The sequence below is a fragment of the Glossina fuscipes genome, unplaced genomic scaffold (assembly GCF_014805625.2).
Source record: "Glossina fuscipes isolate IAEA_lab_2018 unplaced genomic scaffold, Yale_Gfus_2 0, whole genome shotgun sequence".
Lineage (NCBI taxonomy): Eukaryota > Metazoa > Arthropoda > Insecta > Diptera > Glossinidae > Glossina > Glossina fuscipes.
In genome coordinates this window covers 42,311,012-42,333,895 of record NW_023998414.1, presented here as the reverse complement: position 1 = coordinate 42,333,895, position 22,884 = coordinate 42,311,012, and the positions used below count along the sequence as shown (strand labels likewise).

The 22,884-nt window shown below is 34.7% G+C and overlaps 1 protein-coding gene across 4 annotated transcripts in view; it reads right to left on the bottom strand.

Moving 5' to 3' along the window:
* Positions 1-22,884, bottom strand: part of LOC119644554 (1-phosphatidylinositol 4,5-bisphosphate phosphodiesterase) — an 80,212-nt gene that overhangs the window by 9,519 nt on the left and 47,809 nt on the right. For 3 of the 4 annotated variants that reach the window (XM_038044132.1, XM_038044133.1, XM_038044130.1), the window contains exons 2-4: positions 5,639-6,473; positions 5,419-5,478; positions 739-885 (exon numbers count right to left, since the gene is read on the bottom strand). In XM_038044132.1, the coding sequence (XP_037900060.1) occupies positions 739-885; positions 5,419-5,478; positions 5,639-5,818 (387 nt within the window). In that variant the 5' untranslated portion in view covers positions 5,819-6,473. Of the gene's footprint in view, positions 1-738; positions 886-5,418; positions 5,479-5,638; positions 6,474-16,336; positions 16,439-22,884 lie in introns of those variants that run through there. The other variant, XM_038044131.1, reaches the window with a different exon arrangement.

Here is a 22,884-nt window from a genome sequence, read left to right as displayed (position 1 = left end):
AGAGAGAGAGAGAGAGAGAGAGAGAGAGAGAGAGAGAGAGAGAGAGAAAGAGCGGAAAATAAGGGAAAAATATCATGACACAAGCGCCGTCTTTCATCGCGACAACGCCAGCTTATACGCATCTTTAATGGCTTGGCACACATTAGCCAGAAAGATGTTATGCATCCAGCATATATACCAAGTTTGACTGCCAGCTGTTTAGCTGTTTGTGGAAGTCTTGTAATAATGCAGAGCTGATTGGAAAAACGAAGATGAGAATTAACGGGTGGATTCATTCCTTCGCCTAGAAATCCCAGAAATTCTATACAACTTGCTAACCCAATAGCTTTACCAGAAATTTCGCAAAAGCTTATCGAGCGAATTGGCAGATATTTCATTTGATAAATAAACACCGCGAACTTATTTCGTTAATGCAAAATTACTCTTAACTGTAATGCTAAAATGTTAATATTTTATTATTGATAATAAATCAATTCTTTGCAAATTCTCCTTTCGCTTATAAAGAGGAACAAGGAAGATGAACTTTGCATTGTTCAATAACTATATGATCGATTCGTCATTCAATTTGTAATGTTTTTATGGAGATCTTAGATATTTCTTTCTCAATTCCGCAAGAATCTCACGTTGAAAGCACGATTCAAAATGTAGCGAAAAATGAAAGTAAAAATACTTTTAAAAATTTCAAAACTGTCAAGTCTTTTGGGCATTGCATTAATTTAATCATACGACACAACCTACCTTAGCCGTTGCCGCATCCGGACAGATGACATGATGATATGTTATGTTTATGTAATCGGTGTTCGAGCATATGGTTAACGAGCGTTTATCCAATGCTTGTAAATCACTGCCATTCTTTTTACAGACCTTGTCTAATATCTTCTGATCCTGTAACAGAATAGAACAAAGTAAGGCAATGAGTAGGGAATTATGGTAAAGCACATTACCTTCAATTTTATTTATATAAATTTTACAACAGGAATGAATTGAATTTCAATATATTATTCACATTTCCGCTTATGAAAAAGGGCGTAACTAACAAATTTCTAGAAAGTAATTATTTTTTTTTTTTTACGAATCAAACCAAAAAGGTTTTTGGTTGGACTGGGTCAAGGTTTTTTCTAAAATTCCAAAAAATTAAACCTAAGTTACAATGAACTCGTGACTATTCAAGGAGCCGGTATTTAAGCATAAGCTCCTATTGCGAAGCATAAAACTCCTCTTGCGACGGGATACATACAAGTATCAGTTTACTGATTTTATTGTAATATAATATATTTTGTTGTTTTAATTCCATTACATTTCAATAATTAAAAAGAACAAATAGATTAAGAGGTAATAATCGGCCAGAACCGATACACTTTATGACTCGATACAGTTTCTTGCTAAAACTCGACATGAAACATTAAAAATGATTCATTATTGCTATCTAAAGGATTGCATACCTATTGTATGTATGTATTGTGCGCCACAAATGGTGCAGGAACAAGCAAGAGTCATAGATTCAACAATTCTAGAGTAATGCTATTTTTCATTACCTTTAGGGACATTATGGAAACAAGTTATCTTTCGCTGATTCTTAGCAATCGATCTAGGCCGAAGCAATTAAAGACAGACGTAAACAGACAAGGTAGGGAAGGGTAGCGATTTCATATACCAGCGCACAGATATGCATAAATCTTAGGTATGTATACAGTTTTATCATTACCTCTATCTTACTCAATAATACATGTCGCGGACTACAAGAAGAAGGCAGAGAGTTCAGCAAAGTTTGCTTGCAAGCAGAGCAGAACTACTACTCAACTAGAAAGTTATATACACTAACTGCCGTAAATTTCCCGTGTTCTTCGCTTTAACTCTATACGTCTACATAGATGAAAAAATAAGATGAGGATATTCGGCTACGTTCAATTGAACGAAAATCCATTTGTAATACAATTTACCGCTCGTCTCGTATATATGTATATATGTAACATTTTTCCGTTTTAAAAGATATGACAACGCTTTGCATCACAATGCATCGCATCAACCAAAACGGCAGCTTTACGCACTTCACCTTATTTAAGTTTACCAACTGTTTTCATTTTTTTCTTTTTTTTTTTGGTAACTCTAGATGATACTCTTGGTCCGATCTAGGTCTATTTGGTGCTTGTATCCGTGTGTCCACCTATATGCTTTTTTGTATCCATCCTCGAATGATGATAGTCACAAGCCTATACGACAAAAGCTTTTATTTTGCAAGAGAAAAAATCAGCTGCGCCCATTCCATATTTTATTTAGAGCATGAAGATGTTGTTCTTATACTTCGTTTGTCGTTTTTAGGATAACGATTATGGGTAAAAGGATTCGGTCCCGACTAAATTTAATTTTCTTACTTGTCCTTCTGCATTTCGTCTTTCTATCGGTCCATCGACCCATCTGCCTTTCTGTACATTTATATTTTTCCATTCATCTTTCATTCCATTTAGCTGCTCTTCCGTTCGTCTATGTTTACCTTCAGTTAAATATATATAAATAGTTGAAAAGTGATATTCCCCTTAGTGCGAGTTTTTCATAGTCAGCTCACGCAAAGTTCTTTGTAACTTATGTCTTTTTGCGGTGTATGAGTTGATCGATTGCAAATTTCTTTGCACCGACCTTTTAAACAGCTTTCGGAATTATTGGTTTCAAATTCTAGTTCATAATCAGTTAGAGGTCATGAGGATTAACATTTTTTACCTAATGCAGGTGTGTTTGTTTGTGTGTATGTGTTATCCCTATATGTCAGCTTGATCTATGATCATCAATATAAGCAATCCAATGACAGCCCAAGCATAGATGGTCTTGACTCAGACCCGATGCATTTGATTGAAGTTAATTTACGAGCTACAAAGGTACCGTTATGTTACATTTGGTTCATAAAACAATTGCGGTTCCTACAAAATCGAAAATCGTGCAAATAGAAATAAAATGAATTATAACTAAAAGAACAAATTTTGAAGGCCTTGAAAGATATTAGTGAGATGGATCGATTATCAGATGTCTTCGAGCATTTTCGTGTCGCTCCACTGAAAGTCAGAAGTTATTTTTTATAAATCTTGGCGTGTTGAGTACGCCGACGCAATTAAAATAAGAAGAAAAAAAAAAAAAAAAAAAAATTAAAAAAATTAGAGGAGAAAATCTAAGCAGTTCACGCGCGATTAGTATAAACAGAATAGGCAGTCGCACAAAATGTCAGTGTTTCGATTTTCTAAGTGTGTGTGAATACAATAAAATGGTTTCGATTACAATAAAAAGTGAAAACATTACAGGCGAGCTAGACCAACTATTAAAGACGCTACGCCATATCGTATAACACAATTTTTATTTTTGCCATAGAACACAAAAATTATATCCTGATACGAACATGCTATTATGGGACTGTATATTAAAAATTAGATCTCTTTACAACTGAAGTCCAGTCTTCCGTTAGAATGGTTGCGCCAGAGATGTTCAAACATTGACGTATTTTTTAAATAATTTTTTATATCAAATTACTATTATGGGTTAATTGTCATTAACACTTATTAAAATTTAGACTTTTCTGTCCTATAAAGGATCAAAATCTTTACATAGGGTAGGATTCAACAAATAGCCCGGAATAGTCGAAATTTGGTACAGTTAATTTTTTTCTGCTAAATTACTGTTATGATATAAAACTATATCCTTTTGTCGTATAAACTCCACTTTTCGCTATATGAGAGGGGGTTCAAAAATTGCCCCAGAAGCCCGAAATAATACTACGTAAACAATTTGCCGAGAAATTTTGAAAATTGCAATGAGTTTTCACAATTGGGCGTTTTACGGGGAGTGGTGCAAAATGTGGACCATTCCGAAACATTTTCGTTAGGGTTCGACCTAGGGGTCAAAATATGGCTGTGCACCAAATTTGTTTAAATGACACGAACAGACATCAGAGGGTCAGACGGACGGACAGGCTTAGATCGATTTAGCAAATGATTCTGAATCGGTTGGTATAATAAAACATGGATCTACCTTATGTTCTTCTTCTGCGTGTTACATACGTCCGCACTAACTTAACGTATCACGTCCGTTCTTGCATTGCGAATGTAAAAAACTCGAGTCCATATTTATTGCAAGATTTAGATTAATAATCGTCATGGTTGGGCAGTTGATATTTTTGGCCTATTGAGGGCATGATTAGTAAATAAAAAGGAGTCGAACAAATAGAGAGACGAACAGTCTAACTCGATCATACGGTAATCAAGAATAGATATCGTCGTCGTATAAAGTTTTCGGTGCGAATTTTTTAGATATTATAGACCAAGTGACAAATCTAACACACGTCCATGCATTGCTATTGAATATATATATAAATGTCATGAGAATGATTGGCGATCGAATGTCCCTTGATAAAACATACTATTACTACTTTTGTTAAGTTCACCTGAGCACTGGTGGTTTATTGAAATTTGGGTTAAAGCGCATACTTAACATTGTCATTTAAGCTCTTAAAAATATATTGCATTATCTTCTTATTTTCTTTATTACTATTTTTTTCTTTTTTCAAATAAACATTTTATTTCTTTAAAGAAATCGACAAACCATTTATTTTGTCTGTCAATCATTATTGTAATAAAAATTCGTCATTCACTTCGAATGAAAGAAAAAAAAAAAAAAGAAAACGAAAATTTAAACGAAATATATGTTATTCTTATTTTTCTTCTTCTTCTTTTTCTCCCTTTAATCCCCACACGCCGCTCAAACCACCCCATCCACACATAGTTTCGCTGTAGAAGAAAATGAAAAAGAATTACACTTCAATGTCAAAACAATAATGATGATGATGATGAGTCTTAGAACAAATTTTTATAAAATGCTACACTTCTCCGAGAACGAATCTTAGACACCTAACGATTGACTGCAAACTCTTTGAATTCCCGCATCTGGGCACTCTTGATAATTCTGAATAAGCGAAATAGAAGATTTCCTTAGATGAAGCTATACTTGTGAAGCAAGATCTTAGTCGGCCTTTGCGAACAATTTCACTTTTCTATCTTAACACTTGTAAGTGGAGAAAGGGTAAGTGTTGCATAATTGGGGGCGATTTGTTTCGTTCAGCATCAAGGGAGATCTGCTGATCGTAACTGAGAGCCTTCTATAATGGATCGGAATGGTCGTTTTCTTTCGCAATATTTGCCCAGTTGTAATAGAGATAGACGGAGTTCGCTGCAGCTGCTCGTAATATATCTTTTTGCTTTCGTTGCAAACTGTATAACGAATTTTGCATATTTTTACGATGTGATTGTGTTTTTCTTCTTTTTTTTTTCTCCTCTGAGAAAAATCAATAAACTGTAAAAATGAGATGAAAAACATAAAGGCGGATGTGTGAAGGGAAAAGGCAATTCAGAAGGAAATGAAAGTAAAAACGCCAACGCTTACCTTCGGTACACCGCCCGCTCTTATGTCACTAACTTGACAGAGTTCTATAACATCACCCTCCTGTTAAAAACAAAAGAATGAAAGCAGATTAAAGCGAAGAGTTGGAAATTCATTGAGTTGATTCATTTATTTTTAAGATTAAATTGTTCTCATATATTTTTATTGTTTTTTAAATTATTTATTTATTTATTTATATATTTTGGACTTTACAGCCACTTACCCTGCCGTCACTTTTCCAGTAGAGAAAGAAGCCATATTCGTCGACTTTAAATTTTGCATCCTTTTCGAAATCATTTTCTTTGGTTTCCTTTTCATTTTCAAACCAACGATCGAAAACACAGCCTTCAGTAAGTTCCGGTGGCACCGGTATAATCCAATCAAACTCGTACTTTTTAGTCATTTTTCCTGAGCTACCACAACACTACACGTCTTCGTCTTATATTAAGCTGTTTCGGTTGCAGTTGCTATTGCTCTTGATATTGCTACGGCTACGACTACAGCTACGGCTGCGGCTGCGGCTACGTTTACGGGGACTACTGCTACGTACGTAATCATAAAAAATATTTTTTTCTTTTGTTTTTCCCCCTTTTTTTCTCGCTCTCTTTTCCTTTCCAATTATATATAAATGCAGAGAAATGGGAAAAATAGTTTTTTTTTTTTGCTTTTCTTGTTTGTTATGATAGTTTATCAATACTGCAATTTTCTCTTCATTAATGTTGTAAAAAAAAAAAGAGGAAAAAAAAAAAAACAAAAAAAAAGACGGAAAAAATCAGGAGAAAAACTACTCTGTAGAGCGTGAATGAATTATTCTTCGTCTGTTTTGTTATTGTTTTATATTTTTATATTTTTCTCCTATTGTTCTTTTGCTGGTTATTGTTGTTAAATTAACGGATTAAATGCAAAAGCCGGTTATTTCATTGTCGATAATGCATTCCCGGTCTGCCTCGCATATGCTTTAGGATAACAATTAACGGATTTCATGTAAAATTTCTGCATTTTAGTCAATTTCCATTGCATATATCGAGAGAATATCAGGCAGATTATGCTCGAATAAGCTGAAATATAAACGAAAAAATAAATGAATAAATAAATGAGATGACGGTAATAAAAAGAGTAATAAATGTTTTTAGTTAAACAATTTTGTGCTTGATATTATGAATTTCATATAATTGCGCAATTAATTAAATAAGTAACGAAATCACTTATTTAATATTCGTAAAGAACAATTAGCAAAATGCTGCCAGTGTTAGGCAACTGTCGGTATATAATTGCTCAGATCTTTATCTCTTTCCCTTGCACTTAATACTGCCTGGACATGTTAAGTGCTTGCCTTTATGTGTGTTTGTTGCTTTTAATCAAATATAATTCATAGCTTATGGGACGTGGGTGTGAGTGCGTGCGTGTATGCATGTATATGTTTTAGATTGTTAGTAAACATTGATAGCTTAATATGTTGACAGTTTGCTCTATAGATTTTCTTTGAAATTATTATGGTTAACCTATTATTAATATTAAGGTAATTTTGTTGTTATTTAGAACGTTGTAAAATCAACTTTCACGGGTTTCAAAGGTCGTCCGTTATATGTGTACAGATACGTGCACGCTTCGTTACTTCAACTTTTCTCCTTTCTTCTCGCCTTTGCCTTCTCAAAATCATTATAGTAATAATCCTTTTGTTATAATGGTAAAATTTAATCTTACACATATCCATATAAAAGCACACATACGTGCGGCTTACACGTGCTTATATTTATTATCTACCGTTTACTGCAATTGAAAAATTCTTCGAAAATCGTTTTAACGACCTTAAGGCGTCTTGTGATCGACTTTCCTCTCTGCGTATGCTGCCACAGCAAAAGCATTGTTGTTGACAATCAGGTTTATTGTTATTGTAATGGTTGTTGTCGTTCTCGTTATCATTATGTATGGGTAAATTGTTAAAAAGTCACTTGAAGCGTAAAATTTAATTAAAAACTTAAGATTTACTGAGCTTTCGCTTTTCGTGTGCACATATGCACAGGACAGAAGATTATAAATTTCTTGGAGGAACTTGAAGACGGATAGGCGAAGAAAAGAATGAAAGAAGTAGGAAAACTAAAAAGTTCACTGAACTTAACTCGATTTACGTTTATTTCTCAATTAATCCAAACGAAATAAACGCTTTACTTGTTTACGTCTTAAGTATGCGCGACATAGAAAAGCTTTCTCTACTTTCTCCTTTACACAGTCTGACTAACATGTTTAAATCCACAGAAACACCTTTCTTTCCTCTTTTTTTTTTTTTTTTTCTTTAGCTTTGCCTCTTAAATCATATGTTTTTTCTTGAAAACTTTTCACATGTTTTGTACCCCGTCACCACCGCATGGAAGAACGATTCTGTGTTAGCCTCATTCTCTTCGGGTACTGAAGGCGAACACCTATCCTAATTGTGGACAAGATCTAGGCATCAATTGCTGCGAGCATTACGCCAGCATGTTGCACCTTCTCAGAGAAGATTAACAAGAAAGGATGACCGTTATTGGCAAGAACGGAAATGTTGCTTAATCACCCCAAAAGAAAAATTCTATTTTTGTTAAAAAACAGAAGTACCAAATCTGATGAATGGGACCTTCACGCTCTAGTTGTGCTTTCTTTTACTCCCTGCGCGCTGATGTACCGATCCCAGTTGATCCTTCAAGAGTGACTCGATACAAAACGGATGATCGCATAGCGAGCATTCGAATTGAATGCTCGCAAAATGCTTATCCCCCTCTTCCTTGGTTTTAAGATTATAAATATAAAAAATATAAATATAAATTATATGTGAATACGAAATCATCGACAAAGCTGGTGACATTCTTTAAAGAATTTCGACTTATGTTATCAGTGTAGAACTGAACGTTGATCATAGACAAGTTTGAAATCGTTTAGACAAGGCTGGATGCGAATAAATGCTCGATATTTGAAGCTCGATAAGTGAAGCTGCACAAACGATGGCAACGCCCGGATTGACGCCACATAAGTTAATGCTTTGATTAGAAAGACGTCAAGTAGCTTTATTTGCTTTCATCCTCCCACACGATTAACTCCACTCATTCAAGAACAAGACACGAGACACGACTTCTGATAAGGCATAAAGGACGATGAGCTTTTCGTAACTCTGCAAATAGATATTACGCTAAGTAATATGCTAGCGGTCGTTTTATTTGTTGCAAGATATACTCCGTATAAAGCCATATGAAGACAACACCAGACCCCTAATCTTAGGCGAGGACGGGGGAGTTGGGATGATATAATAAGGATCAAGAATCCATAAGGGTCCATCTCGAGGGAGTGAGAAAACGGTTGGTGTCCGGGGATGGCTTTAAAAAGAAGAGAAAAACAAATCTAAAATACTCTTTAGGCGATCTCTTCATCTTCTTCGCAGGTCAATCATTGATAATAATAGACACAGGTCCACGTACATGAATAATACAATAGGCACACGTCTATGTGGTCTATTCATAACGCGTTTAAGGGACCCGATTAAAAAGGAGCAACGAAACAGATTGGATGCATATGTTGTTACGAATATGATTTTTATTCTTTTCATCGCTTCTTTTTCGATTGGGAAAAAATTATTTTAATTGCCTCGATTTTTGTCGTTGAAATTTTATATAACTCTTTTATTATTGCCATTCCTTAATTGTTTATAATTCGGCGTTATGTTCTGCTTAAGCGCATGAGCTTGCTTAGCGTATTCTTGTCCCCACTTTTTCTTATGACTTTTTTTTTCAACGCTATTTCCGAAACCTGACCGATCGTGCAGCTTTTTATGTACATGTAAAGAGACCGCTTATAGCAATAAAAACCTTAAACGACTTTAACGGTGGCGTAGTTCTCTGAATTAATTTTTATTTGTTACCAACTTCCCCTTTCTTCGCCCTTTCTCTTTTGCAGTTGGACAACACAAGTATATCGGCAGATGGTTTTAACTTGTTGTAAAGAAAAAGCAACAAAAATAAATAAATAAATAAATACTATTTACATTCGCATAATTTATTATTAGTTTTGCATATTCTAAAATAAAAGGTAAGCAAAAAAAAAAAAAAGAAATAAATAAATGCAACAAAAATACAAACAACGTTTATTTAAATGCAAAATAAATAACTCAAGTAAAATATAAAATAAAAATATTATATAAAAATTATATCGCAAAAAAAAAAAAAAAAAAACTTCAAATTATATATAAAATTAATGAGAAGGTTATCGGTAGACATTGATTATAAATGGTCATTAAATTCGCTACATCTTTTCCAAAATACACCTTTACATACGGGATGATCGCGAAAATTGTCGGAACAATCTATTTGCAATAGTGTTCAACACTACCCAAATATTCTCGATATCTACACCTATTGGTTGAACGCAAATATATTATAAATTAACGAGCAGACAGACAAGTTTAACTCGATCTCGAAAATGATTCGAAATCGATCGAGACGGCGTAATAGGTGAGCTTACGTCAAATACTTTTGGATGACATTTGCATGACAAATGGCAACGTCTCTCGTTGCAATTGAGGCCCAGTCCCAGATTGGGAAAGAAAGGATTTTAGATCTTTGCTAAATGTAAAAAACAACTTAATTCATATTCAAAAGCCATTAAATTTCGAGTTGAAAGTCGATCATATTTTTAATACTATTTTAATGCCTCCTAATATTCGAGGTAATTAAGTAACGATAAAATTTCATTTCTCGTTGAATCCATCCAATCACAGGCAAAACTTTAAATCACTTCATTCCTTCAGATATTAAAAAAAAAAAAAAAAAATCATAGTTTGATTCACTTTTTAGGGTATTATCTAATAGCAACATTGAATATTTGGCCGAGATATACGTGAAAAGCTTGTTGTTCACGTTGTTCATCATATCATTTGCCTATGAATGGATGTAAAATAGATTCGGTGCCTGTTAATACGCGTTGATGCTGTAGCCTGAAATTTTCAATCTAGTAGTGGCTTAAATGAACACGAGCTTAAACCGCGTTGAATCACCTATGCCTCATCTAGAGTAAGTAAAACTGTTGTCATTGCTGACAAGAAAATGACTTGTCGTTTATCAAAGACGGACAAATTTAGATAAAACGTTGAAATTTAGCAAATGCATTTTTTGGACCCATTACAATATTATTAAAAAAAGAAATAAGTACAAGCGCGCCCTCCAATCAAACCACACGCTACTGACTAAAACATTAAGTTAAAAGATAAACGCGAGAAATCCTGTCAGTGCCGTTCGAGTTTGAAAATCGTCTCGACACCATTCCTCCTCATTGGTGTATGCGTGCGTGTGTTCTCTACATTATTCTTGCAATTTGCAAAAGAAGAAGATTACAGACGGGCAAGGCCAATCTTTACAGCGACATACGCTACACCACTTCGCCTCACGCAGCGAATCGCTTGTTTTGGTTATGATGCAGTAAAAATTACCCATTCTTTTTAAGCAAAGGCGTACTTTTCATGAGAGCTTCATCTAACTGGGCAAACTTAATTTACTTCCCAAAAAATGTTATTATTTTCCGGTTTCCCTCATAAAAAAACTCTATATATGTTAGGATCTAAAAAATAATGCCATACGATCCAAATTTCCTACCGTTAATTTGTTAGCTGAATTGCCGCTAAAAACAATTAAGAAAGTTATATTCGGCAAGCGCCGAATGACGCATACCCACCACTATGTTTGGCAGATATTTTCCGTTTCTGCATGTGCTTCTTAAGTAGAGTGCTTCTTAAAGTAAATGTGGTAAATTTCAGCCTTCTTTCTACCTTTTACAATTTTCGAGTAACGAACAAAAATCCAAAAAGTTTTGTTAAAAAAAACCGCTCCACTGCGCTATTCCGCTCCGATCAATCTGGCCTATTTTCAATAGCAACCTGCGTGCAGAAACTTCCAATGTTTCTACCAAATTTGAAGTCGTTACCTTCACCCGAAAAGTGTCAACAATACATCACACAAACCTGTACATGCGGACAGACATAGCTACACCAACTCGGAATATCACGTTGATCAAGAAAATATATATCTTAGAGGTTTTTTGAATGTTACGTACATTACGGGAAAAAACGAAACGAGTATATCCCCATCTGATATTGGTGGGTATAATTAAACCCGGAATTCCCTGAAAGGCTTACTATAGATGAGCAATCTTGTATGGGGTATGATCCAAGAAATAGATCGAAATTACTATTATGAAGAAAATCGATTCATAGTAAATCGATCGGGACCATTTTTTGGCTGAACTTGTTAGGCCTTACGAATATCTTTGTCGAAGATATTTGCTTGTGATCGATCATAAGCAAAACTTTCATTTATTTTTCGCTTTCAAGTTTCTTTCTTCTTCATAAGATAATCGAAACTATAATCGAAGATAAAGTTTCATACGAATTTATTTATATGAACACTTTTCGCGAGTATAGTTTATAAATGGACGATACACTTGTGATATTGCGGTTGTTCAATTTTTTAAGGGTTTTGTAAATTGCAATAAAAAAGAGATCGATAGAGAAGCGTATATATCTCTTGTCTTGCTTAAATAAATTTTCCGTGAGATTCTCAAAAAATCTCAAATTTCGAAATATTTTCTAAAAGACTTTGTTTTCCTAAATCTATACACGAATGCTGTTTAACTTTAACAGTTTCGCTATGCCTTTGAAGTATTTTTAAAAACAAATTATTAAGTTTTTATTAATACCGCAGCTGCTGTGTTCCTTGCATTACAAATATCCTTTTTTCTTTTCCAAGTTTTTTTTCAAAATCTATACACTTTTTCCTTTTTTTGTAGACGCTCGTTTAGTTCCTAATAAAATAGCAAAAAATCAATCGATGGAATGCGCTTAACCATCTAGTATGTCATCCGGGCTACCATTATACCGTTATAGTTTGTGGCAGATGGTAAACTAAAAGTTGAAATATGCTCTTGCATACACACGCATATATATGTATATATGTAAACGTAGGCAAGTGAATGCACACATTTCCAACTTAATATACCAACAACAGCGTAACCAAACTGTTATACGCTGTCCTGGATTCGAGTTTTGTGATGCCATCTAAAGCACGTATAGGCCAACATTTGTTTACACATACACGTGCATCGCGCCTAACAAATGCGTAGGTATTAATGTGTGGGAATTTTGTAGGGAAACTTTTAATTGTATGTTTTTTTGCTTCGTACGCTGTGCATGTCTCTTCCATGAACTTTAAGTCCCTTTCTTGGCAGATTGTCTGCATTGAGAAAAAAAGATTTAAGTTCGGTTTTCTTTTTTTTTTTTTGCTTTGGTTTTTTCGTTTTCAACTGTAAGCGCCTTAAAAATGAAAAACTTGGACCATGTGTTGTTTTTCCTATTTTTGTCTTAAAAAGAAATGTATTTCGCTTAACTTAACCTCGTCGCTTGGGTTCAGATTGGATTAGTTAGATGAGTATCTTAGCCAGCTGTTGTTTGCCGTTTAATTATAAGGCCTTTTAACGGGTAATAAGAAGATTATGCTATTTAACACTTTAACGCAAATCAAATCGTTTCCCGATCTTATCGTTGTTAAGTGAATTCTTACTTTAAGTATGTATGTAAGAGAAAGATCAATAGCACGGTTTCGAGGGGCCAGAATAGTTGCCTGTGAACACTTGAAACACATCTCTTTTACATTTGCGAACTACCACGCGTGTTCCGGGTTTTTTTTGGAACTAAAGTGGAAACTATCAAAAAGTATACGCGTACGTAGGTAATATAAGTACAAACAAACCGGTGTTAATTTTCGAATACGCATATAAATTCGTAAGAGACTTTAAGTGCATTTTCAACACGAGCGTCGGAAATGCATTCCTCTACTGCCGAAATCTCGCTTAATATCTTGTAGATTGCGTGACGTATGTGCACCTTTTCCTTTATCCGAAAAGTTGTTAAGCCTTGCAATCACCAAATACTGATATCACTCTTACGCGTCTATAGCATTGTAAGCAAGAGACGGCAGTGCGAAAACAAGAATGAGATGGAATAATACGAAGCGCTGGTATCCGCGCTTATAACATCTAATATATTGTCAGCAGCACTTTTTCTTGTAAAGTTAATGTTGAGTGTAGGCATTTTTATTCCACGCTCTGTTGTGTTGGGCTTCTTTTTCGAAGTCATGAATCCATTATATCACGGAAATTAATTTCAGTACATTCCGCTTCTTCTTCTTCTTCTTCTTCCATATTTTAACGTAACTTTTAAATTTAATTGTAAAAGGAGTTAGAACTAAAATGGAAAATCGTTTTTTAAAGAAAAAGCTTACAATTTTTATCATTTATCGGTAAAAATCAGTCAAACGGAATAATTCTTTTCCATTGCCTATTATCCTATAAGTGTACTTATTAAGCATAAGAGTTTCTGCTATTTTACTATGGAAATTGGTTCAGAATAGTGATTTGTCATGTAAATGAATTATGCCAAGTTTGGACAATATTCGCCTATTTTTCGAACTCTTTACCCTAAAAGAGGTTCTCATCAGAAAACTGCTTTAAGTGAAATATCGTTTTAGGCGTCCAAAGGATGTCCTTGCTTGGCTCTAACGTTTAGCGTTCATTTAATACTTATTTCACCTTCAACGAATGGAAATTAAAAGCTAAAGCGCTAAAAAAACTATATTAGTCAACAATGTTTTCTAAAGAACAATTTTTCCTAGTTTTACGAGCAAAAAGATTTCAAATTTTTCATTGCTATTATTAAGTTTATATAAAACTATAACACATCATGCACATCCTTTTCAATAGATATTTTGTTAATTTTTTAAATGCGCGTATGTGTATGTGTGCTTTTCCTTTTTTTGCTTTTGTTTTTTCTCCCTAAAATTGTTCTCACATTTGAAGTAAAAGCCACAAACATCCGACTACTTAGGCGTATGATTGTTGTTATTTAATTCTTAAGCATAGAATGCATGCATGCAATCATATAACAATTAAACGCTTGTTGTCTTTTGTTTGCGATCATTAAAAAAAAAGCAAAAAAAAAAAAAAACCAGAAATTAAAATTAGAACCAGTCGGGTAAGTGTGTTCATTTGTGTGCGTGTGCGTGTGCGTGTGCGTGTGTGTGTGTGTGTGTGTGTGTGTGTATTTATATGTTCTTTAACATACATGCACCGCGAAGCAACGAAGGCCTTGACAATCCACGTGTTTTGGCATTCGGGTAGTATTTAAAGAAAAAGAAAAAAAAATAGAAAAAAAAAAACTATTCTTGTTTTATTACGATATTTGTGGAAAAAGACGAACCAGTGGAGACACACGTACACTCATGCGTTTACATTGACATACAGATGCACACGCAAGCACAAGTGCGCTCTCTGAAAAGTTCTCCATTTAATCTTAGAAAAAAAAAAATAAAAAATAAATAAAACGAGCACACAAATCCACTTTTAACAATATAGTACTTTTTCATGTTATGGCTGTGTGTGCTGTTGTGTTGCTGTTGTATGTTTTATTATTGTTGTTGCTTTATTTTGTTTTTGTCATTCCGGCGAGGATTATTTTAGTTTAGTTTCCACTAAGCAATCAAGACAATAACGGCAAGAGCTACCATATTATTAACAAGCATCATCATCATTATTGTTGTTATTATTATTATTATTGTTGTTGTTGTTGTTGTTGTTGTTGTTACTACTACTGCTGCTATAGCTGTTGTAATGCCTTAGCTGATGATAAGCATCAACAAGCACTCAGGCATTTCTCATAAAATAAATGAATTCTTTTGCTTTTAAAAAACAATCATCATATGTTCATAAGCTTATCTACGTGCATCTATGGTAAACGCAGTTTGCACGTTAAACGAATCTTATGATCAAGTCCTGTTGTTTTCTTATAATACTTTCTTCCATCCAATGTATATCTCACGTCCTTAACAATACAAGAAAATCTATCTTTATATTCTTAAATGAAAATTCCGTTTAGTTAACTTTTTTCTTATGCTAACTGATCTATTTACGAATTTTTCTAAATTTACTTATTTTACATCGACTTTTTTTTTAAATTTCAGCTTCAGTTTGAAAGAAAGTCCACCAACAGTAAAAGAATTGAATAAAAACGATGAGATCAATTTGATCCAGATAGACCTTTGCGCTTCTTTGCTTTTCGCTCTCTCTCTTTCTGTCACTCTCTCGTTCGCCGGGCCATTGTTAGCTACACTTATACTCCTTCGACCAAGAAGAAAACAAGATATGTGATGGTTTAAAGTGAAAATGAGAAAAACTATGAGAACAATCTCATCCAGATGGACCTTTGCTCTACCCTCTTCGCTATAAGCTTGCTCGCTCTCTATCTCTCTCTCGCTCGTCGGGCCGTTGCTAGCTACGCTTGTACTACCTTAACCCTAAAATCTAACCATGCCAAGGGGATGTGAGGCTTAGCCGCTTACGAGAATCATAGCAAAGGCCAAATATTTTTCGATTTCAAAGAAATTATATTAAAAAAAAAAAAAACCCTTTAAGATATAAATAAATTCATTTTAGGTTATGAATTTTACTTTTTATGTATATCGTAGCAGTTTTCAAGCGTGTAGGAAGCGAATGAAAGGAAAATTTTCTTTCTTGAAAGATTCCCAACTGTGTTACTTCTTCAAGATCACACAGTTCCCTACTAGGACTGTACCTACTTCTAGAAAAGCCATTTTATTCGTGACACGGCAACTTACCTCTGGTACATATGAACACTAAATAATATTTTTTTAATTCAATAATAATTATATCTATTTTTTTTTTTTTTGTGAATGATATAAAAATTCGAAGTATATAGTAAATAAATAAGTGAAAATCAAAATATTATTGAAAGGTTCTATGAAAGCGAAAAAGAAAGAGAGAGAGCTTGAAAGGTGGAAATATTCAAGCTTTGTGGAAAATACGTATTGTGAGCATTTGGATTAACAGCAGCAAGTACCTGTGATTATGGCAATTTATTTTCGAATGTCACGAAAGCTGATCCTTCCTCTGGAAGTTGACAGCGAAAATTGGAGATATTGTCAGATTTCGTTTTCCGTTCGGCCACAGAATCAAATCTGTAAGAAAGTAAATCGAAGCGAAAGACAAAACGATTCAGTGAAACTCTTTAAAACTCTAGCTTACGCTAGAATACTTTAGAAGGTTTAAATGCACTCAATCTTGCTCGTTTTGCTTTCTCTTCTCGTTAAACTAAGTCTGCTGTTGATTTATTTCAATCATATTCAGCAGCAGAAGTGGCGGCCGCAACAGCTGCAGCTGTTGTTGCAATAAACAAAACATTACTCCCAGGAACTAAACTCAATTCGTTGACTGGAATTTGTACTCTTGTGGTTTGCAACGAATAAATTGTAGGCTGCAATTTCGTTTATTTTCGGGCAGCAATTAGAAATTTCTCGGTATTGCGGTTGATTATTGTTTGTGGCTTTCTATGCAAAAATTATTTATGCTCGCAAGTAGAAAATGTCCTAAACACAACTCCTAACCTACCAACACATGTACGGCAACGTGCCAGTAAATTATTGTTTATTGTTTTTTCCAACCCACATGACATTTGCCATTTTCCTAATAACTTAAAATATATTGAAATTATTTTCGAGAAAAAAAGAATTACAAATAACGCAAACTATGAGAAGTGCACGCTACTAAAAGTAATCAGATAAGTGCAACTTTGATTTTTTCCATTTCGATTGACTACTACTGAATATTTATTATTTGGACAGTTACGAAACGGAAACGTGAGAAAAGGCCTTCTCCGAGCCGTTAGATATGCTTCTCGACAATTTTATTGAAGCTACCATCTAGCAAAAAAATTTAGATATCATTTTGTGCTACTTTCTCTCATTTACGGAATCGAATATGATTGAAAAAATTTATATTATGTACGCATGCAAAGCACACTGCTTCCTCCGATTAATTACAATTTTAAAACACTACACCTCTTGTGGTACAGGATATATTAAGTTAGTGCGGATGTATATAACACGCAGAAGACGAGCATAAGGTAGATCCATCTTTTATGATACCGATCGATTCAGAATCATTTTTTAAATCCATCTAAGCCTGTCTGTCCGTCTGTCCTTCTGATGTGTGTTCGTTGCATTTAAACAAATTTGGTGCACAGCCATAAGTAGGTGCAATTTCTTTTGGCTGTTGCCGTTCTAGGAGTGTCCGTGAGCAAAGAAATCAACTCCCCTCCCACATCTCACGATCTAGCTAGCTCAGCATGGCTCCTAGGTCTTCGTTACTCTTAAAATGGCACGTTCAAGTTACTCTAAAATTGAGTTTTAGTAGTTAAAGTTTTTTGTAGTGCTTGGACAGACAGGACGGCTATATGCTGTAAAGTTACATAAACATATGCGCGATTTTTGATTTCATAGGAACCACAATTGCTTACGGTACCTTTCCCACTCGAACTTAATTTCAATCAAACGCAGTGCTTAACTTGTCATTAGGATAGAGATAACACACATGCACAAACAAAAATTTCCCTCTTAGATACGAAAGTTCAACCCACGACCACTAAGAGAGGTTGAACCAAAATTGCGTAAAAATATTTCTTGAACCTAAAACGTCAGTGCAAAAAAAAAAACGAATGCGCGTCGATCAAATGTTACGCCATAGGCAACAAAATACCTGGTATGTGTTGACTTGAGGGAGTGTCTAAGAAAACTCCGTTTTAACCCAAAAACAGGTAATTAAGAATTCACACTTAACTTAAAATTGACATGGGTTGGATGGAAGAACCGATATGAATGAGAAAACGTAGATAAACGAAACAATAGATGGATGCAAAGAACGGAATGGACGGAACACCAACAAGCTAAACTGATCGTCTGTGTAAAGTCTATTATCCGAACGGTAACGTTTCGAAAACAGAATATATACGTATTTATAGTTGAAGGGCGATTCGCCAAATTTAGAAATACGCGCTATCCACACATAAACACCACCGTGATAGATATCTAAACGGTTGATCTGAACACTTCCAAGTGATATTAATGTAAAAGTTGGTTCGGACATTTCCTGCGCTTGTTTGTATGTCGCTGCGGTAAGGTTAGAGTATACTTTTTCTAGTGTTCAATAACATTTTTGCGTATGTAACGTAAGCCTTCTATGAAAAATGATAAAGGATATGTAATCTCCTTGTTGGTGTATTAATTTTGAACCTTAAGACCACTCATAAAATGTTCTCATAAATTAAATATTTTATATTATTATTGTTATTATTATTATTACAATTTTTGTTTTTTTATTTCTCTTTTTTCAAATTTACTTCAAGTGTATGGTTCGAGTTTTTTTCATTTAACTTTATTACATAATACTTTCCCTCTTTCTAGCTAGTAAACAAGAAAACCCATAAAGATTGTTTTTTTTTGTTAACATTTGTTTAATGCTCTACATGCTTTACTTTTTCTTAATTTTGAAAGCCTCAAGGTGAGCTAAACTTTTTTTAAATGAATTTTAACAAATTAACTGGAAAGAAAAGGAAAATTTAAATAGCTTCAGAACTAGGTAAAAATATATATATATATTAGTTTGGGGAAAAAGAAATCCATTATTTTTTCGGTAGATGGCTGCACTGATAGATTTCTCGTAAAGTATCGATCAAACAATTTCAGATTTATTCTCGTTGGAAAGGTGATATTTCGCAGTAAAAAAAATTCTTTTGCTGTTTTTTGTTTGGTGCATTCAGTTGTGAGTTACAGTGTGTTAAAAATGGAAGTGAACAAAGAGAAAATTCGATATATTTTACAGTTTTTCTTTGACAAAGGCGAAAATGCAAGCCAAGCGGCTAAAATTGTGAAATGGATCACATACGATAACCCTGTGCGAAAACGATCGTGATCGAAGAGCGGTGAAGCACCTCAAACGGCCAGGACGGTTTTGCTATGCATTTGGTGGGACTGGAAGGGGATTATTTATTATGAGTTGCTTCAATATGGCCAAACGATAAATTCTGATCTCTACTGTCAACAACTGGACCGTTTGAAGATAGCGATTGACCAGAAACGGCCAGAATTGGCCAACAGGGGAGGTGTCGTGCTCCACCAGAACAACGCTAGGCCACACGCATCTACAGTGACTCGCCAGAAACTTCGGGAGCTTGGTTGGGAAGTTGTAATGCATCCGCCATACAGTCCGGACTTGGCACCAAGCGATTATCATCTTTTTCTTGCATTGCAAAATTTCTTTAATGATAAAAAATTGGAATCTAGGGAGGATTGTGAAAATCGACTACTAGAGTTTTTTTGCAAATAGAGACCAGGACTTCTATGAGAGAGGCATTTTGAAGTTACCTTTAAAATGGCAACAAATCGTACAACAAAACGGTGCATATTTGACCCAAATCGGACAATCCGAAGCATGTTAAATAAGGTCCTGAAGTTCATATAAAAATAATGGATTTCTTTTTCCCCAAACTAATATATTTATATATATTTTGTTGTTCCTGTTTTTGTTTTTTAAATGAAATAAAAAGGCTTTTGGCCGTAACAGCAAGCGGCGAAAGTTATTGTTTATGATTATCAAAACTTATGGCAATACTGGTGTTAATTAACACTTGAAAACGCGGCACATTAATTGCTTCGCTTTGTTTCTTTTCTTGCTTTTTTTTTAATTGGATGCCTGGTCGGTTGATCTCTGTTAACATGATATGATATCACTAAGGATGATTATGAAGGCGAATTGAGATTATTCGTAGACTTGATGTAAAGATTCGATTCTCAATTATATATACGCTTGAGTATTACCGGGCCTTGCGTCCATAGATGCATTCTCGATATCAAAAGAAGAATAACAAGAAGAAGCAAAGAAGAAAGCCACTACTAACTAAACTACTCATGGTAGTGCTATATAATTTTTAAACATCGTACCATTTTTCACAACGAACTGATGCATATTCATATCTTGTAGCATTCGATTGTAATTTGAAATTGCAAAAAGTATAAGGCATAGCTTCGACTTGGTTACGCTTCACTTGCAAAACATAACAACTCACTATATGTAGGCGCGTTATTTGCCTAATCGGAAATATTTACACGGACTTTGTAATCGATCTAAGGAAATATTTGTACCGAGTCTTAGATCAATATGTTTTATATAGGCTGTTGCGTATAGTTCTTCTCCCCTCTCATCCCCATTGTTTTTACTGCAATTACAGATGGGTCCTTATAAATGTATATTGCATGGATATATTTACGAACTGAGCGGGAAATGAAGTTTGAAAGTTTAATCAATAAGACCGCGCCTAAGAGATAAGACGATCTGTTGTGCAACCTTGAAATTGATAGTGGAACTAGAAGTTGTTACAATGTCTGTGCAAGTCACACTTTGACTTATCGTCGATATTTTTATATATAATTTCACATAAATTTTTCTCCTTTTTTCATAAAAATGTAGCATTAGTAACTGCATTAAATAAATCATAGTCGAGTAATCGATCATAGCGACTGTCAGAGCAGAGTCCACCACTCTGCACCAATCTGTACCGTGTGCGTACATATAAAATGTACCCTTTTGCTTTTCGTTGACTTTAGTAAGTCGCTCGCCGTTTAATGTTTATTTTCAATATTTAAGTTACAGGTTTCAGCTTTCGTTGACGGAATCATGTTTATTTTAATACTTTTTTGTCTTCTCCATCATTAAAAGGATTTATTACATAACGTAAACCACTTTTTAAATATATTTTGTGGTAGCGAAAGGCCATTTCGTGTAGTTTTTAAAAGCTTTTAACGGTAACCGACCCAAGCGTACACATATGCCTGCGCACATACAGTGATTTTATTACAAGATTGCTCAGATAAATTGCACACAATCGTACAAGATAACTAACTATGTAAGAAACTTTACGGTTTGATTTTAAACGGCATAAACTGTTGCGGATAAAGTATTTAATCGACATCAGTTAAGTGTAAGAAAAATTACAACATCTTCAAGAATCTACAGAAGATAGTTTGAGAAACTGGCCATAAAGTCTTGTGTTTAATGGAATCAGCGATGGCCGCTTGTACACCGCAAATTCTAAACACATCCCTAATAGAGCAATATTTTCAAGTAAATTAGAAAAAGTGTTCAAGAGATCCGCTAAAGCACTCAAGTCGTTTGTTAACCAGGGTTAACCTTTGCCCGCGAGATCTTCAATCGACTTCACTTTCAATACTTTACGATATTTTCGAATCATTGTCAGTTAAACTTAAGATGATCTAAAGTTGTCGGGTTACTCTGATCAGCTCTTAGTAATGTCCCGCCTGCAGCATATCTCCACGTCAATAGATTATAGATTGTAGGAAATATAGTTCCTGTTATTGTTGTTGGGTTTTTTCCTTTTGAGCAGACAACAGCTTGCTATAATCTTTATCTTAGATATAATCCAATACCATGCGTATACACTGAGCTTAATTGATCTTCAGAAACAAAGGGATTAGTGTACATCAGTACAGAAGATAGAGGTGCGAATAAGATAAATTGCACACTCATCTGATGAGCAGGAGATTTTGGCTGCGGCTTAGCCACGTCCATCTCTATGACCCTGTACTTTCGAAATACTCAAAGTTACAAGACGATACTGAAATTTGAGAAATGTGTCATCTCCTTAACTAACAAATCACAGGTCAAACGTGAAACCTCTCATATATTTAAAATAAAAAAGTTTCAAAATTAATTGCACCGCCTGCTGAGAACAGATATTTGCCCTTGCAAGTCTCAGCAAAAACATAGTTATACCCTACATCTCTTCTGGTATAGCTTATAGGAAATTTGTTTGCGTGCATACAACGGCCAAAAGGACTTGAGATAGACCCATCGTTTGCATTATATATAAGCTCGTCTGTCTGACCAGCAGTCGAGATATTTTGATGACATTTCGTCCACTGATGTCTTTTGGGTCAAAGACGAACACTATTGAAAATGGTTCAAATATCGGATGGCTTCTCATATGATGCTTAGGAAGAAAAAGGTTAGCCGGTTGGCCGCTTCTGTAATCGTCGACATTCTCCTTAGTGAAATCTTAGCAGAAAAACCATGCAACAGCCCTCCGCCAAATAGTTTAAGGAAGAAGAAATAACTCATTTCAATGGAATGGTGATGATCTTGTTGAGGACAAACAATTCATCAAAGAGTAGGTGAGCGCGTGCACTGTCGATCGAAAGACCAGTTGGTCAATTCTCTTCACAAAAATCTACAAAAATTCGGGTCTGAATTGTGCAACTATGGAGAGAGACATCGAGCATGTCCTATAGTTGAACCGATGACAGTGTCCAGAGGTTCAGAACACAATCGACAGGCTTGTGATAGAAGGACTTGGACTGACGGGGCAGCATGTGGAAAGTTTAATGTATATATACTACTACTGTACTACCTGCACGCTATCGATGATAAATCATGCCTGCCAGAGTACAGTTTTTGTAATGCGTGACTACTACACCTGAACGTAACGCATACCTTACACCCTACATAGCTGAGAAACGTATTGACTTTATTCAAAGTTTC